The 17,672-nt window shown below is 39.5% G+C and overlaps 5 protein-coding genes across 5 annotated transcripts in view; 3 read left to right on the top strand and 2 right to left on the bottom strand.

Annotated features, from left to right (window-relative positions):
* Positions 1-17,672, bottom strand: part of LOC134818200 (centriolar and ciliogenesis-associated protein HYLS1-like) — a 36,632-nt gene that overhangs the window by 18,455 nt on the left and 505 nt on the right. Inside the window, exons 2-4 of the mRNA XM_063827642.1 lie at positions 10,113-10,206; positions 9,845-9,919; positions 9,662-9,707 (exon numbers count right to left, since the gene is read on the bottom strand). Of these exons, the coding sequence (XP_063683712.1) occupies positions 9,662-9,707; positions 9,845-9,919; positions 10,113-10,203 (212 nt within the window). The 5' untranslated portion in view covers positions 10,204-10,206. The remainder of the gene's footprint in view (positions 1-9,661; positions 9,708-9,844; positions 9,920-10,112; positions 10,207-17,672) is intronic.
* On the bottom strand, positions 1,539-5,048 carry LOC134817802 (uncharacterized). Its single transcript, XM_063827134.1, has 2 exons — positions 4,492-5,048; positions 1,539-3,735 (listed from the first exon to the last, which is right to left on the bottom strand). The coding sequence occupies exons 1-2, from the start codon at positions 4,985-4,987 to the stop codon at positions 2,387-2,389; spliced, it is 1,845 nt and encodes a 614-aa protein (XP_063683204.1). The 5' UTR covers positions 4,988-5,048; the 3' UTR covers positions 1,539-2,386.
* On the top strand, positions 8,443-9,653 carry LOC134818041 (arrestin domain-containing protein 2-like). The gene has a single exon (XM_063827454.1). It carries the CDS (start codon positions 8,551-8,553, stop codon positions 9,574-9,576), a length of 1,026 nt encoding a protein of 341 aa, XP_063683524.1. The 5' UTR covers positions 8,443-8,550; the 3' UTR covers positions 9,577-9,653.
* LOC134818336 (D-glutamate cyclase, mitochondrial-like) lies at positions 14,009-17,502 on the top strand. Its single transcript, XM_063827846.1, has one exon. The coding sequence runs from the start codon at positions 14,025-14,027 to the stop codon at positions 15,840-15,842; it is 1,818 nt and encodes a 605-aa protein (XP_063683916.1). The 5' UTR covers positions 14,009-14,024; the 3' UTR covers positions 15,843-17,502.
* Positions 16,505-17,502, top strand: LOC134818337 (protein PBDC1-like). Its single transcript, XM_063827847.1, has one exon. The coding sequence runs from the start codon at positions 16,587-16,589 to the stop codon at positions 17,205-17,207; it is 621 nt and encodes a 206-aa protein (XP_063683917.1). The 5' UTR covers positions 16,505-16,586; the 3' UTR covers positions 17,208-17,502.

Here is a 17,672-nt window from a genome sequence, read left to right as displayed (position 1 = left end):
ACTAGCTTTTTCATCGGAGAGCATGGTTACTTTAACGGAGGGTGGTCTGAACAGAGGCACAGTGAAGGGGGCTGGCAATTTCCTTATCGTGGGACAACACTGGACACAATCAGACCCACAGTTTCAGAAATGAAACAAATCCTAGCCCCTTTGGACGAGCTGATAAGAGCTGATCTTGATGATAAGGAAATGAAAGCAGTTGTAGACTGTATCCCACAAGAAAGCACAATCCAACAGTTCAGCAGCTGCGCTTCCTCTCTGCTGTCCTACAAGCCCATACCAACCCGCAATCGACCTGAAGATGACGTGCATCTGACAGATGATTACCCCATTCTAGGACAGAAATACGCCTACCCGACCACAATAACCATCACCCCCGTCCCTAACCCTGTGATGAAACTAGCCATGTGTTTGGTGGAGAATAGACACATCTCAGCAGAGAAGATGTCCCAGCTAATGGGTTGTGAATTAGCCGGGTCAGCAAATCAGAAGGGTGCATCTTGCACACCCTCTGAAAATGGATACAGGCTCAACTCCGGATATCGTCACCAGTTTGTCTTTGTGGTGGTGCTGACAATTATCTATAACATGTTTTGAGAGCGGGATAGTCGGGAACTTACTTGTATTTAGTAGATAAACTTTTTCTTTACAGTAGACTTATCGTATAATTACATTTTTATATAAGAATATGTATCGAGAGGTGATAAGTTCCAAACAACTATCAGACTGGATGAATTAGAGATAGGTGATATATATTATACAATATATATATATTATATATAGATAGTGATAATGTATTATTATTATTATAAAACAGGATCTTACCGACAAAAATGATTCTTAAAAATACCTTAATGCGGTAAACTGTACCCTTGAAAAAGATTTTCCCAACATCTGTTGCATGCAGCTATATCTTTAATTTCGTTCAATTCATACAAGTTGTCCATTTGCAAACTTCTACTATTTAAATCACTTCTTAAATAATGTAGTGATATAAATAGATTTTCATTCATATGAACTATGAAGTTTCGTATAAAGTTTAAGATTCGTATAAAGTCGGCTAGGTGGTGTACTGTAGTGGTAACACGATCGCCTCCCAGCCAGAAGGCCCGGGTTCAAATCCGGTCGGATGCAAGTCGGCCAGTTACCAAGCTGTGATTTGGTACAGCTTCGGCTGGTGATACACACTCTCTGGCTCGTAGGACTAACCTCCCTACAGCTAGTATAGTGCCTCGGCACAGAGTGGCTTAGGGTTACTGAAAAGAGATAAGCACCTCAGGCCATCACAACTTTTGGGAGAGACCTGCCCTTGTATCTTGTATCTTGTTGTGTAAAGTTTAAGATTCGTATAAAGTTTTAAGATTTTTATGTTAATCTTGGTTCACCTAAGTTTTGAGTCTAACATTTTATATTTAGTAGTTTCTCTAATTAGATGATTTATTTGAAGATTCAAGAGCTTAAACTGTGTATGATTCGCCTCTAGCTAGAGCTCTCCAAACAAATCTAAAACGATATATTGCCAGATCCCAGTTCATTTTGTAACGGAGTTTTATATTAACAGGAAACGATGTAACAGAGTCGATATATTTTAATGTTGCCATGGGGTGGCAAGTCCCCATACATCGTGGTCCGGTAGTTTCATTGCGTCCTAATATAATATAGAGCTATTTGAGCGGAATTGATTGAAAATATCTACGTGAATTCTTATTTCCTTTTCTGTGATTACATCTTGGTTCCGGTGACTGAACCACTTCATGGAAAACATCTCGTTTCGATAAGTCCCCTTTGTTATTTTAGTCAACGCCGCCGCCGATCACTTGAACCACGGCGGACAATCCTAATACAGTAAAACCCTGATTTACCGCTGAGTTTGGGGGAAAGGAAACAACCGCGGTAAATCGGGGTCTGCGGTAAATCGGGGCACGGTAAATCGGGGTTTTATTCTGTATATAGTAGTTTTTAAAGTATTTAAGTTACATATTAGATATAAGTATCGTCCAGAGCACCAGACACGTGACACATCATACGGTGGAGCATTTCCGGAGCAAAAAGAAATCAGAAAATAATACTGAAAACAAAATGTATGGAACTTGATGTTCCTCAGTTTCTCTGTGTATCATCAGGAACCCTTTGTTTTATAATTTGCATTCCTCAGACGGTAAAGACAAACAATTTGATTAAAAAACATGTTTTATTTGCAATCCAAGATAAATGATATAAGATAAGATAAACAATATAAAATAAAGGATTATTATATAAGCAATCAGCACAACTATTTCGGACATTTTTCCTTTCCGACTTAGATATAAAATCATATCACTTCTCAGTCTACTCTAAAGAAAAATTTTATCTACTAAATACAAGTATGTTTCCGACTATCCCGCTCTCAAAACATGTTATAGATAATTGTCAGCACCACCACAAAGACAAACTGGTGACGATATCCGGAGTTGAGCCTGTATCCATTTTCAGAGGGTGTGCAAGATGCACCCTTCTGATTTGCTGACCCGGCTAATTCACAACCCATTAGCTGGGACATCTTCTCTGCTGAGATGTGTCTATTCTCCACCAAACACATGGCTAGTTTCATCACAGGGTTAGGGACGGGGGTGATGGTTATTGTGGTCGGGTAGGCGTATTTCTGTCCTAGAATGGGGTAATCATCTGTCAGATGCACGTCATCTTCAGGTCGATTGCGGGTTGGTATGGGCTTGTAGGACAGCAGAGAGGAAGCACAGCTGCTGAACTGTTGGATTGTGCTTTCTTGTGGGATACAGTCTACAACTGCTTTCGTTTCCTTATCATTAAGATCAGCTCTTATCAGCTCGTCCAAAGGGGCTAGGATTTGTTTCATTTCTGAAACTGTGGGTCTGATTGTGTCCAGTGTTGTCCCACGATAAGGAAATTGCCAGGCACCATAACTGTGCTCCTTTTCAGACCACCCCCCGTTAAAGTAAGCATGCTCTCCGATGAAAAAGCTAGTGGAAACTGTGTTTTTCTGCCAGTACGGCTTTGCTTGCAACGAAAGGATAGACTTCCATAGATCAGAGCATGTTCTTGAAGTATCCACTGAATTTTCACAGAATTTGGTAAATTCATCTTCTGTTATTTCAAGATCCTTGTCTTTGTCAGCTGCTAGAATCGTAGTATCTGATGATGAAATACTATCCTCATAGTCCTTTCTCAGCTCGGTGCACTGGGCCATCTTCTGTGTCTGCTCTGGGCTCAGCACCGCAAACAAGTCAATCTTCTTTGTTCCAACTTTCATCTCGTTTGGAAATTCCTTTTGGCTTAGAACCACAGTCAAAGGCTCGTTCAGATCGTAAGTGTTGTCTGTTGGCTTCGACCAAGCACAGTCACCTTCATCAAATGAGTGTCCGAAAGCGTTTTCCATTGTACCTCCATGGCTATAAGTAAACCTTACCCCTCCTTCAGTCTGCTGTTCCCAATCCTCTTGTAGCCAATTCCTCAAACGAACTCGCATGATTTTCTTGATATCTGAACCCCGATCAGAATCAGTCTTTGGTTCATATCCAGCCTTCCTCTCGTAATCTTGAGCCCCGTGTACACCGTTGTCCAAAGGAAGAGGCTCCTCTTTAACCTCAGTGATCCCAAACCAGTATCCTACTTGTTTAGCAGAATTCTTAGAACGCTCGTAAGAAGAGGATACCAGGCTGTCTATTTGTATTCCAGCTTTTAGAAGAGATTGTCCTTGTACACTTGATCGGCGTAGACCTGGTGGAGGTTTATTAAAGATAGTCAACTTTGACGGAATAATTGAAATAGGGTTAACAAAAATTGATTGTATGGCGTCTAAAAATTTCAAAACGTAATCCTAAAACGGGCTGAAACGGGTGAACAATGTTGCAGGAGGTGACGGGACATGATTTCAGGCCTGACCGGGACCGGGACCGGGACCGGGACCGGGATACAAAATGTGACTTGACCGGGACCGGGACTGAGATTATCTGAGATTATCAATTTACCGGGACCGGGATGAAAAATGTGACTTGACCGGGACCGGGACCGGGATAGCTCAAAATTGCCAATCCCGGTACCGGGATTCCCGGTACCGGGAATTCCGGTCGATTACTGGTCAATTCATGATCATAATTTATTACTCAAACTTGTTTAGCAATTTTAAACATCGTTGTATTTGGCTCAGAGGATGTTTAAAGATGAAATTCACAATGAATGAAAGGAAAAACTTAAAATCACAGTGAATGAAATTATGTAAAAGATCCCGGTCAAAATCCCGGCAAATTTGAGTGATTGACCGGGACCGGGACCGGGACCGGGACCAAGAATCCCGAATTAACCGGGACCGGGACCCGGACCGGGATCATAAATAAATAAATCAACATTTGACCGGGATTGCTCAAAATTGCCAATCCCGGTCACCTCCTGCAATGTTGCGATACGATTTAATGTGACAATGTTAGACAATTACAACAAACATGTCGTCCGGAAATTAAAAACGTGTAAACCAACCTGCTGGAGAAAGTCTCCTCTGAAGAAAGATGCTGTAATTAGGATCAGTACATACTCCATCAGCACCACATCCTTTCTTTTCTGGAGGGCCAACATTCCAGTTGGTTTGATCATGCCGGCACGTGGCCGTGTATCCACCGCTGGTTATCTCGTCTCTGATCCTCAGCAGTTCGGTGCAGGTTGCTGCTTGAAGACTGCTCCCAGATTTAGAGAGCTTACATTCGCTCGGAAAGGCGCAATGTTTTCCTGCTGCTTTGGTTAGGTCACTAGAGAGGACAGCTCCAGAGGAGTAGGACCTGTAAACTCTCTCGGTGGGTGTGCAAGAAGTGCTCTTTTGTTCAAACACCTTTTCCATGTTTTCTTCTAGTTCCTCCACAGTGTATGCAGGCTCGCTAACATCTCCAAAGTTGTCATCCAGGGGTTCAAAGGGGCATTCGATTGCGGCCGTCATCGTAAAAGATACAAGTAGGAGAAAGGGTTTTAGGGAACCAGCCATTATCAACAGAGATTAGATGTGAATCTTCGGGAAATACTAAGAATAAGAATATTGTGTTATAATCTTTTAAAAAGACTACAGTTAATGTGTACGTATTATGAAATTTACAGGCTCTAATGATGTAGTTTTACGAAGATTTCAAGATTTTCATCGTTGTGTGTTTCCCTTCGTGTCCAAAAGCATTATATAATGGAATTTATTTCTTTAATTGGTCATCTAGCACAAGCAAATAAATTATTAACGAACGAAAGGATCTCGATTCTCGACATGCCACCGTGACAACAACAATTTCAAACATTCAAAACAAAGCAGGAATTTCACTAAATAAAAATGATAGACTGAGAAAGAGAAATCAGCAACCTCTGGCTTACAATAACAATTTTGAAATTAGATCACTCTCGTCATAAGCTGATGGTCTGTTAATCTTATCAAGAGTTCACCGCCCTGTACAAACAGTACACATTAGTCTCCCATTGAACTTCTGGTGAACTCTTGATATGATTAACATTCCCTCAGCAGTCAGCTTATGGTTAGAGTAGTCTCATTTCAAATTTGTTATTTTAACTGGAAGTTCACCAGGTGTTGTGCGAGATAAATTATTGAGGAAAAAAAGCCCGGAAGTTGGAGACTTCTGGCTCACAATAACACTTTGTGAGCACTCTAATCATTGGCTGAGTGATTGTTTATACATTCTGCATTCAGTAGTTCCGTAGCACATCACGGGTTCACGTACTGTAGTGCGACACGTACTCTAGTGCGACATGTACCCTAGTGCGAAACCTCCAAGATCGACACTGTCGCAGTAGAGTACGCTACCTGGATCGTAGTGCGACACGTACCCTAGTGCGACAGAGAAATTTCAAGGCCGACACTGTCGCACTACAGTGCGCTACCTGGACTGTAGTGCGACACGAACTAAAGTGCGACAAAATACTTGACGCAATAAAAATTTGACTTTCCATTTTTAAGTTTTAATGACAAGAGTGTAGTCGTGTATGAGTAAATATGGGGTTAAATATAAAATCAAAGATTACAATCCACGAAGATTAGGTCCACGAAGATTAGGTCCACGAAGGCAATAGCACCGATCATCTTAAAGTACTTCCGTACTGCTGAGTTCTCTGCGTTGTATTCCGGGACTAGGTCATGTTGCTGCATCTTCCTCCAAAGTGCTTGCTTGTGGTGGAAGAAGCATCCTCTCTTGGTAGTATACAGGTTGTCTCCACAGCGATTATCAGGGCTCTCTCGTAGTCACTCATGACAGATTGAGGGTCGACTCCAAAAGCAAGGAGCTCATCCAAGAGGGCTTCATAATGTCCAACAGCATCAGCAATTAGGTGTTTCGTAGGGAGGTCAGTATCGGAAGCTTTCCGTTTCATATGCTGCTTTGCTGTGTGGACAGAGTTTGCTGCAGATCTTCCCAGTGGATCGCCAGTAGGTCCTGTCGTCGCGCTTCTAATTATCCAGGCAGTAGCGGTATCCGTCGTGGATAACGTTTCTTGAACCAGTAGTGCGTCCAGACTCCAGGAATGGAGGTGATTGAAGAATACATGTTGATGTTGTTCGATGCTTTGGTAGAATCATCGTGACTTTATATATGGCCCAAGAATATGAACTTGTTATCCAAATCGGAGATATACCTTCATACGATACGTGTGATAGGAATGAGGATCATATGCTGCTTAAGAGTTACCCGGTGGATCACACACTGCATACGTGGCTTGAACTGACCCGAAGGAATTGTGATCAGTGGATCACTTCGAAACACGTGATGTGAACCGACGAATCGTATTCGCAAGATCAATTCGAAATAAGTGACGTGAACCGACCCGACGAATCACTTAATGGTCCATAAGAAGGATAGGATGTGACCTGAGCTTGGAAATAAGTCAGGATATTTTGTCGCAGTAGAGTACGCTACCTGGATGGTAGTGCGACACGTACCCTAGTGCGACAGAGGGTGTTTTTGTCGGACTTCGCACTAGAGTACGTGTCGCATTACAGTACGTGTCGCACTACAGTAAGATTACCCACATCACGTATCGTAGTCGTAATCCTCCTCGTTTACAAGAAACTTGGTCGAATCTTCCAGAAAATTAGATGGAATGCTTTTACTTCACAAGCATAATCATTGACGTCAAATCAGTAATTAACTTAATTAAATCGACATCAGCGTTATTTTAGGTTATCAATAAACCCGCCCGGTATTAACATTACCATATCTGATTATCTTCAACTCTTTAATACCGAAAGTAAAAGCTAGACTAGAAGGTGAGTTAACGTATTAACAACTGATATCAGTGACGAGAATGAAACTTAAGTTTCATGGAATTAGACCACATACAAGCTGCAAGCAGTGAGTCACAGTTTTCAGATGCTTCTTTACTTTCTGTTCGCCACGTTAGCCGAGTTAAGACTGCCAGTAGTCGTACTTTATACTTATGATCAGTTCTTATTAAAATTAGAATCTTATGACAATTAAAATACGCTCCATAGTTGAAGCTGATTCTTCTCGCAATCAACATTTTTTATTATCGTCAATATTTTGACAATTTGTTTGGCATTATTTATGTTACTAAGTGGCACATAATCAATAAAATTTAAAGATTTGTGATTTTATGGGAGAGGAAATATTGTAGGATGTAGAAACAGCCTAGAGAGAAGCAGTTCTCACAAACCTTAAAGTTAATTTTGTACCTTCTTTTACTACACTTTTCTGTCGCATTTAGCACCACTGATGAGTTAACAAAAGATACAAGTTAATTCTTCAAGCCAATTAGGATTATCAGACATTGATTTTTTGATTTGATAAAATTTTCCTGAAGATCCATCTAATCCAAAGATTTAAATCAAGTTAACAACAATACCCCATACACACTACACAGATACATATTATTTAGAAGTAGTGAACACACGACCACGTTAATTAAATCAACCCTCTGCACAGACAATGGTGATAAGGGGGCTCAGTGTAAAGCTGGATAACCCACATTCAGTGTACTTTACGGGAGGAACTGTGACTGGTACCCTTAACTTTACATGTACTGAGCACACGCATTGCGAGGGGGTGTGTGTGCAGTTGGCGGGAGAGTGTAAAACGAGGGTTACAGATAGGTACACTGAGGAGCAGTACAATTATCAGACTAACAGGTATTGCAGTTTTTAGTTAGTTAATTAATTTAGTGGCAACCATTTATAATACTATTATATGATTCAACTGATCTTTTAGTTGCTATTCTTTCTTAATTATATTATAAGTTATACAAAAGTCAATATTTCTACCGTTTAAGAGATGCCGGTATGGCATTATGATATCCCTAATTTACGATAAGACAGCATACATTTCATTTGTTATAATCGCCGCACGTCTTTTAAGTAAATATTTTATAACTTAAATAACTTCATTGATCACAGGCCTAGGACCTAGGTGATCAGCACTGACATTTCCGTCTTTTTACAGACACGAAACAGTTACGAAGATCAAGACATACAAAGGAGACCAAGAATACATAAACAGGACAATTTCCCTTTTTCAACCTCCAAAACACACTCTCACTCCCGGAATGTACTCCTTCCCGTTTTCATTTCCCATCCCGAGTAACATTCCCTCCTCCTTTAGCGGGACTTACGGCAAAGTGAGGTATTTCATCCGCTACAGAACCAACCATAGAAACTTCTACACAACCTTCTCAAAGGACAAAGAAGCGATGGGAGACTCCTACACAACCTTCTCAAAAGATAAAGAAGCGGTGGGAGACTCCTACACAACCTTCTCAAAAGATAAAGAAACTGTGGGTATAGTTGTGTTATCTCTACAAGATCTCAACCTATTGCCAAATGTTTGGAGGCCTGTCCAGTTTAGAGGGTCCAAAACATTCGGGGTACTGACCCAATCACTGCCGCTCTTTGTCGAGGTCTTCTTACCCAAGAGAAGCTATGTCCCAGGAGAGGTTATTCCGATAAATGCTAAGATATCTAACGAAACTGATACTGCTATAAAGCGGTGCGAGATATGGATCAAGCAACAAGTAACTTTCACTGCTTCTGTCACCTGGAAGAGCGAACAAACTATTGAACACTTTTCCAAGGTGAAAAGGCCAGGTTTTGGAGCACGAACCCATGAAATTTGGAACAGTGTTCCATATTTCGTTCCCGCTCTGCCACCAACGGATCTTCCACATTGTGCGTACGTAAGTGTCAAACACTGGCTGATGATCAAGCTTGTCCCAGTGAGGGGAATGGATTTAGAGTTGGGAGAGAATATTATAATCGGCAATGTTCCAGTGAGGCCCTTGGGTCAAGAGCCAAGCATTTCGAACAGCCCTGTTTACCAACGTTCATTTTATCCATCTCGACCATCTGCTCCCTCGGCCCCACCAGACACTATATCAAGCATGGAGAACAGTTACAGCGGAGTCAACAACCACATAACATCAGTAAAGTTTAGTGAAGTCCCCAAAGGAGATAAAAGTTTGGGAGGTATCTTTAACAAGTTTGTGTCCAGCTATGGGACAGAAAGTTGCCCACCTAAATATCCGGTGTTTGATCTCAACCGGGATTGTGTTGAAAGGGAGTTCGAATTTCTTTGAGAAATTACCATGATTTTTAAAGTAATAACAAGTACTTTTCAAAAAATAAAAATACAAGTTTGTTAGATTATAAAACTTTACTCACTTAGTAATCCGTTTTCTTGAGCTTGTGTTTGTTACGTCTGACAATCCTGATATGAATTTGTTTTTTAAACCGTTGGTAACACTGATAATATCGTACATCAGAAATTGAGTTTTATTACAATCTTAAGATAATATTTGTTAATTGCCATCAATTTTTACAAACACCAAAAGTGGTTTTTAATACCTGATGCATCGTGAGATGGAGCACTCGAACACCTACTGCTAGCAGAGCTTTCGTTTAAAACAAACTGATTCAGATCTGAATGAGAGGTTTGATCAAAATCATTAAACTTGTCAACCATTATAATAAAACATATTAATGGGAACAACAAAAAAAGATAGCTGAAAATGTAATAATGTAAGTCACTGCTTAGAGTGCTTGATATAAATTATTTATCCAGGTTATGCTGATAAAATCTTATCATGGTTACCAAATATTTGAATGAATTAACCTTTTGCAAAGACATCCAGTAGGTCCTCACTAACGTTGTAGTATCCCAGATCTTCTAAATGTTTCCTTACATCACCTCTTGACAGTGCCATTCTGTGACGCAATTGTGGTTTAAAATTGTAACATAGTTCCATGATAAGCCAGCTATTCAAAGTGAAAAATGTGCGTTGTGCAATGATCAATAAATTTTTTTTAATTCTTGATGACTTAGGTCTCAATCGTTATATTATGACTAACATTTGTAAGTCAAGTTGCGTTTTCATTGTGGGTATAAAATAAAAGACTGAGTAACTAGAAAGATTATCAGTGAATATTCAAGTCAAGATTGATATAGCATGATTAAATTCAATGACAACAAAAGGTCAAAGAAAATCATATTTACTAGATGTACTAGACAGCAGAATTAGTATTAGTAGAGGCTCTTACGGGCAAAAAGACGTGTTTTCTGCTACGAGTTTAGAGACCTAACCGCTAATTGGACACAATAGTATGATGTCTAAGGATCGATAATATGTTAAGAAGTATAAATTTGGCCTTATTAGTCACGTGCTATACCAATGCGCGTTTTAAACTTTGACAGTCTATTACTCTAAGGCAAATAGAGTAATTATATTCATATTTTGTCAGCAATAAGATCACATTATTTTCTATTTAGTGTGAAAATATGAGCTAGAACGGACATAATCTCGCTGAGTTATAGCTGTTTGAAATTTATGATGAACGCGCGGGTGCCAATTGATAACAACTAAATGCTTTTGCGCGTAGTGCGCGTCGAAAATTTGGCAAAAACGCTTGCGGAGTGAAAATATTCAAACTTCGATAAAGTATATGAAGTGGGTACTTCTCGGAAAGGAAAAATTTAGGCAAACACGATGTAACTATTTTTGGGTTGATTTAATACAACTGCAAAAAATTATTCAAACTTCAAGCAAAAAAGTCAAAATTTTTACCACTTTTTTGGATTTTTACCTCAGAACAAATAGAGGGATTTGTTTTATTTTTATACAATCTTGTGCGGCTGTCTTTTAGCTATCTTTATGCAAGTTTTGCCGACATGCCAACAAAATTAACTTGCTCAAAATATCAAAAAACATGGTTTTTTGGCCTATTTTTGGCCCAAAAATCGGTTTTTTTGCGATTTTACCCCAGAACAATCAGTCCAATCATCTTGAAACCACTTTCAATCGATTCTACGGTCAAAAATACGTCTAGTAAGGTGTATCTGGGGTCCCTAACGTATCGAGCAGACAATGCCCGTAAGAGCCTCTACTATATAGTAGTAAATACTGTACTTCGTCTTACATTTAAAGCAAATTCAACGACGACAAAAAATCATGAAAATATGATCAAGGTAAATCATATGCTGATGGTTAACATGTTAGATTAAGCTAACAATTCAAACAAGTAAAGTATAGCAGTAGTCACGAAAAATAAAATTACAATCGGCCATTTAGACATAGCCTGCAAACCTCTACCCCACAAATAAACGAGCAAAAATGATTATCTAACCAACTTGAGCTTGATTACAGTAATTTCAAATAGTTGAGTGCTTACTAGCTCTTTCTTCCTTTTAAAGGAGCACGATATTCAAATTCTGGATGGTTAAACAATTTATATTATAATCATATTGTTGAATGTGGCAAAGAATTCGATGCTTAACCAAATGAAATCAGACAAACATAAAATATACATATCAACTCAGTAAACCTTTGTGCTCGACTATACCGTTAACGGGTGATATCTACACCTATACCGAACCAAGTGTTCAGAGTTTTGCCGTTTTTGTTTGAATAAGAACGTCCTAACGGCTATCTTCTACACAGTCGGACATAAAACCTTTTTCTTTTCTTTTCTTTTAAAAGGGGGACCCCCAACCCATGTAGCTGAGACACCTCACAGCAAGTAGACCAAAGTGGCTCTTGCTTGTGAACAGTGCATCAACCACCCGCCGAAGCGGTGGGTTTGGAGTCTCCCCTAGGATAATTTCGTCCGTAAAATTGTATACAATATAAAATAGTACAGTAAAATATCTACAAAATTTAAATAAACAAATCTAGGAGACCTCAAAGCTCGTTTTCTGAGGGATGAGGTTGAAGGAAGAGTTTTGCAGGTCAAGACGTCGGACATTAAACTGTTTGAAAACGGTTAGGAGTCACGAAATCACATTAAATGAAAAGTTTAAACTAACGCTCGATTTTTCAAAATTTTAAAAAATGCGCGGCGCGCAAAAAATGGGATACACTTCTAGAACTCTGAAAGCATTAATACTTAAATAATTTATTAAATTAAATTTTGTAAATCAAAACATGCAATTTTCGATTTAAATTTATTTTCATTAAATTGTACGAATTTGTTGTTTGTGTGCATGATTTATTAATAATTTTTAGTTTTGCATAAAATGAATTTCAAAATCACGATCACAAATTATATTTTTAAATTCTTCATTTTGCTGGTTTTAATTTTAAATACGGTTTTTTAATCAATTTTATATCAGTGTGTTTACAATGTTACCGAGCAGATGCTAAGTTGGGTAATGTCTGACAAATTATAATGACGCGCAATTTCAGTAAAACTGATGACCAACGCCGCGCGCTCTATAGAATAAATTGTTAATTTCGCATTGGATACAATGTCTTTACGAATGTTAATCGGCCACACCAATGTCGTTACCTTTACACCCTGAGGTATCTTTTCACAGTCCTGATTCGTGTTTGGATTTAGTGTACAGCCACAATAACCCTTCTGATATACATTGACAAACTATCCCACAAAACTTCATTACTTTCTGTGCTTGTTTCTTCTGTCACTAAGTGATGATGTCGTCGATACTCCCAGCTCCATGGAGAAGATGTTGTGAGTTTCTAGAAAGGTCACTCTCATCAACGTGTTATATTTTACCGCCAGTCAGTGTTTTTAAAGTCTTTGACGTATCCTTTACTCAAATTAATTTCATATTGAATGACAAGAAACAAAATGGTTTTTATTTGATCGCATCTCTTAAATTTGACATCAAAAGTCTTCTCTGATTTTTCGTCAGTCTGATTTTATATGATTTCAATCTTCATCTTATACTTAAACTTAACTTCAGTCTTATTACTCCGAATAATGCTTGATTTTCTTCCTCTGCTAATATCATCGTGCGTGGTCACACCACAGAATATGTGGATAACCAAAAATTACCACGATGGACATTTTCAGCTTTGGTCTTTCTTTTTCGGTTGTCTTTACAAATAAAAGGTTGTTACATTTGAGAGTTCAATTTGTCGAAAATATGCAATTTTATTGTATCCAGTTGATAATAATTGTTGGACTTCCGTGTACATTTAGTTCGAGAACGTTCGATCATTTAAATAACAGTTTCCATTGTACTTAAATAATGTTCCACATTCTCAACAAATATCTAATCAACTCACCGTCAAATTTACACTCTTACTCTTACTAACTCCCTTAACTTAACTCTTACATCACTCACTACACTACAGTAATATACCGTACATCACTCGAATGGGACTGTTTTAAAATGTAAACATAAACAATACACGACATGATCGTGACGCGGCTTGGTCTATCGTGCACGTTTATATAACACTCATTATTTGTCATGCACAGACCGCCTCAGCTCACAGCTACTCAGTTATATAGCCGACCGTATTCAATGTATCATTGTACTGTGTTCACCTTCTCTCGGCAGTTTTGTTTTGGTAAACATTTTGTTTACCGTAAACATGTTTTGTTTAAACTTTCATGTAAGTGTTGAATGGTTGGGAAAGGTTTTTGAAGTTTTGTGAAATTTGGGGACTGATGGGATAACCATACGTAGATTAATGTTACAGAAATTTCTTCGACAGTACCGATCAGTGTTTTCGAATTTCGACATCTTCACCTTTACTCAATTAGTTCAGCATCGCACAAAATGCTGTCCCACCTGCACCCTGTCGATGGTAGAAGGAATTATCGCAAAGGAAACGATTTTAAACGTTCCACATTTGGTGCCTATCCAGGATATTTACAGACAAACTTGTCAATAGTTCCCTCTGAGTACGCTGAGGACTTTCGTATATTTTGCGAACAGAACCCTGGCCCCTGTCCCTTGATATTCCAGAGTGCCCCGGGACAAACAGACGCACCGGCATTAGCTGATGACTCGGATATAAGAACAGATATACCAGCTTATCAGGAGTTCGAGAATGGAGTTCCACAACCTGAACCAGTTCCTGACCTTCTACATCACCCCTGGGATGATTTCGTGTCCTTCCACCTTGGCTGTAGTTTCTCCTTCGATTCTAAATTAGTGAGTAACGGCATTGAATTGGAGTCTGCTAAATCAGGTAATGTTTCTATGTTCATTACCAACATCCCGTGTGTCCCATCAGGCCCTTTTAACTGTAACATGGCCGTATCAATGAGGTGTATTCCTGTGAATTTGCTAGAGAAAGCAGTTGAGCTGTCTGTGAACATGGACTTTGCTCACGGAGCTCCCATCCACATGGGTAACCCTGAGGATATTGGGATTAGTTACATTAAACCGGGGGTATTAAAGAAAGATTTTGGCAGTGAAGGAGTTATCCCACCTGGCACTGTGCCATGTTTCTGGCCATGTGGAGTTACCGGAAACGTAGCGCTGAGATCTGCCAAACTCCCGAAATCCTTCTGTCACTCTCCTGGTAATATGTTTGTTTCTGACGTGCTCTCGGAAAATGTCCCTAAGATGGTCGACTCTACTTTATACCCCAAACCTTCAGTAGTATGTACTGATCCCGCAAGACAGAGATATGTATCTGTATCTCAACGCACTCTATCCCAGTTGTCAGCTATAGAGTCAGCTATAACAGTTGATCCTGGAAACAGAGGATTAGAACACCTTGTGATTCCGGGTGAGTTTGCTAAAGTCTGTCTTGACCTTTCTAACAGAGCCAAAACTGTTGGCATTCTGCTGGGTTTCCCTCTGTTTGACTCAGACCCTCCTGAGGAGAATGATGGAATTGCTGGGGCTATATATCTAGCAAGAGCGCTTAATGCCCTGGATATCGAGGTTTACTTTATTATTGACTCCAGTGCTAATGGCTTGGCTAAATGCCTAGGAATTTGTAAGAGTCTAGGGTACACCCACGAAAATAATCCTTTTATCCCCGTGGGGGGAACCACTACTGGACTGTCTGAGATTGCTGAGGGGCAATTCACACATCTAATAGCGATCGAGCGTCCCAGCCCTGCTGCAGATGGCAAATATTACACCATGCGGGGACGTGACGTGAGTCACAAGGTGGGCGCCATGGCTGAGATATTCCGGCAGGCTCAAAAGGAGCCTAGTATAACCACAATAGGTGTTGGCGACGGGGGCAATGAGCTAGGGATGGGAAAGGTGAGGGAGAGTGTCATAAAGAACATACCCCAGGGCCAGACAATAGCAGCTGATGTATCTGCTGATTATCTTGTGTCGTGCGGGGTGTCAAACTGGGGTGGACTAGCAATAGCAGCAGGGCTCTACGCTCTTCAAGCTTGTCCTGTTCATGATCGGTACCGACGTAAAGCTATCGGTGCTCACAAGCCCCGCCCAATCAATGAGTTCCTCCTGAGTTCTGAGCAAGATTTACAACTTCACAAGTGGTTGACAGAGTTAGGATTTAGGGACGGGTGCACAGGACAGAAGGAGTTGACTGTCGATGGGCTGGATTACTTGGAAGTTCATTCTAAGATTCTATGTGAGTTGAAAAAAGTGGTGGAGGCTTGAGAAACAGTTAATATTCAGAAAATAAATGTACGGGAACAGTTTGCCCGGTTTAAGTATCTTGTCTGCTTTTATAATTGACTGAATCGTTAACTTAAATATAGAAATAGCAGTAAAGGAAGTCATTACAACTCCCGACACGATCCTTGCCAAGAAATTTGAATCAACCTTTACATTTTTTTAATCGACGTTTGTATGTTCGTTGTTTTAGTTCTGATTTCGCCAGACATATTCAATTCATATATTTATTAAGCCTAAGGGGGAAGAGATTTATGTTGACTATAAATTATAATTATGCTGTATAAAGCTTGATTTTTAAAAATCGGTTTATATATCATATTGCATGAGAATTCACAATTCTGACATCAAAATCGCATTAAAACCTTTTTTCGAATTTTAGATATTTAGAAGTTCTTTTCTTTCTTAAAGGGACCACCCTATCGCGAATATCATTTGTTTTGAAGATCTTTTCTTACTGAAAGAGAGATCATCAGATGGCCTTGTACCATGACGTCGCGCCATTGTTTTTTGTTTTCTTGAATTGTCTTAGAGCTGTGCACTCTGCAGATCATTTCAGTTAATACAATAGCGTTATTTTTGCACATATATAGTAGTTCTAACGCACTGACTACACACAACAGCATGACATAATATATCCCTTGTGTAAGTATGACCTAATACTAATACTTGATCAAATTTCTAGAACATGCTGAAATTCTCATCCGTCAAATTTTCCGTAGAGAGGTCATGTCGTTGAGCGTCCTAAATCCTACAGTGAAGCAACTGGAAACGAGGAAAAAGGAGCTCCAGAAGTTAGATGCAACCAAATACAACAATGACACTGGGGTGGAAGAACTCTGGGCGGAGAAAGCGTTCAGACACGCCCAAGTCTACTATAAGCTAATCTGTAGTATAAACTGCACCAAGTTAAAACTCTCTAAATTTGACGAAGAATTGTATCAGAATTACATGGTTACTTTCCCCCGTGTGAAGATAGATGTGATAGACGTGGACAAACTGAAGAGTGAAGCTGCTAAGAGACGGTGGAGGAGTTTCTGCCGGATGTTTGAGTACCACGTGGAGGATTATAACTTTGGTACATTGCTCAGGTTGGACTGTAAGGATGGGTATTCTGAGGCTAACACCACTCTTGTGCCTAGAGTGCAGTTTCTAGCGATAGAGGTAGCGAGAAACAGGCAGGGTCTCAACATGTGCCATCTTGGTAAGGATCCTAACTCCAAGAAGGAAGCAGGGCAAGAGGAAGCTGTGAGTGGGGCAACTGAGGATAATAACCAGGAAAACTGTGCAGCTGAGAACGGAAAAGTCGAGGAATCTGGGGCCAAGGATAGTGAACCTCCAGCATCATGACTAGAACTTTTTCTCCTCTGGCTTCTCTCACATTTTCTTCCTTTAATTCTTTTATATGCTTTTAGAACAACAGATAAACTAAAAAATATCCGATATCAAACTGATACTCTTTTTAAAATTTTAATGTCTTTTTCAATAATTCAGGGTGACCACAACTTTTACTTGATAGGCTGATTTAAAGTGCTTGTTAATTTAATTTAATTTATTAGTCTGTTGTCCTTCAATTAGCAGTTGACTTGTGTACCGGGAAGTTTTTAATTGTCAGTCTTGTGTTGAAGGATCGTTTAATTTATTCTGGATTGCGTTTAATTCTTGAGAATACAGCATGCCTGTTTGATCATCAGGTATTTATAATTTAGGTGTACGTGTCATTCACTGCAGGGAAATATTCTCGAATGCCATCTTCAAAACATAAATAGTATCAATTTCATTGCTCCTGTTGCAGATTATATGGTTTTGTTTGTG

Source organism: Bolinopsis microptera, chromosome 7, assembly GCF_026151205.1.
Source record: "Bolinopsis microptera isolate Bmic1 chromosome 7, MBARI_Bmic_1.0, whole genome shotgun sequence".
In the NCBI taxonomy this organism is placed as follows: Eukaryota; Metazoa; Ctenophora; class Tentaculata; order Lobata; family Bolinopsidae; genus Bolinopsis; species Bolinopsis microptera.
Note: the sequence above shows the minus strand (reverse complement) of the source record. Positions and strands in the feature narration are given on the sequence as shown.

Coding starts and splice junctions, on each gene's coding strand:
- LOC134817802 (XM_063827134.1), bottom strand. CDS start 4,987: ATGGCTGGTTCCCTAAAACCCTTTCTCCTACTTGTATCTTTTACGATG. Junction 3,736..4,491: donor GAGGAGACTTTCTCCAGCAG/GTTGGTTTACAC, acceptor AACCTCCACCAG/GTCTACGCCGATCAAGTGTA.
- LOC134818041 (XM_063827454.1), top strand. CDS start 8,551: ATGTACTCCTTCCCGTTTTCATTTCCCATCCCGAGTAACATTCCCTCC.
- LOC134818336 (XM_063827846.1), top strand. CDS start 14,025: ATGCTGTCCCACCTGCACCCTGTCGATGGTAGAAGGAATTATCGCAAA.
- LOC134818337 (XM_063827847.1), top strand. CDS start 16,587: ATGTCGTTGAGCGTCCTAAATCCTACAGTGAAGCAACTGGAAACGAGG.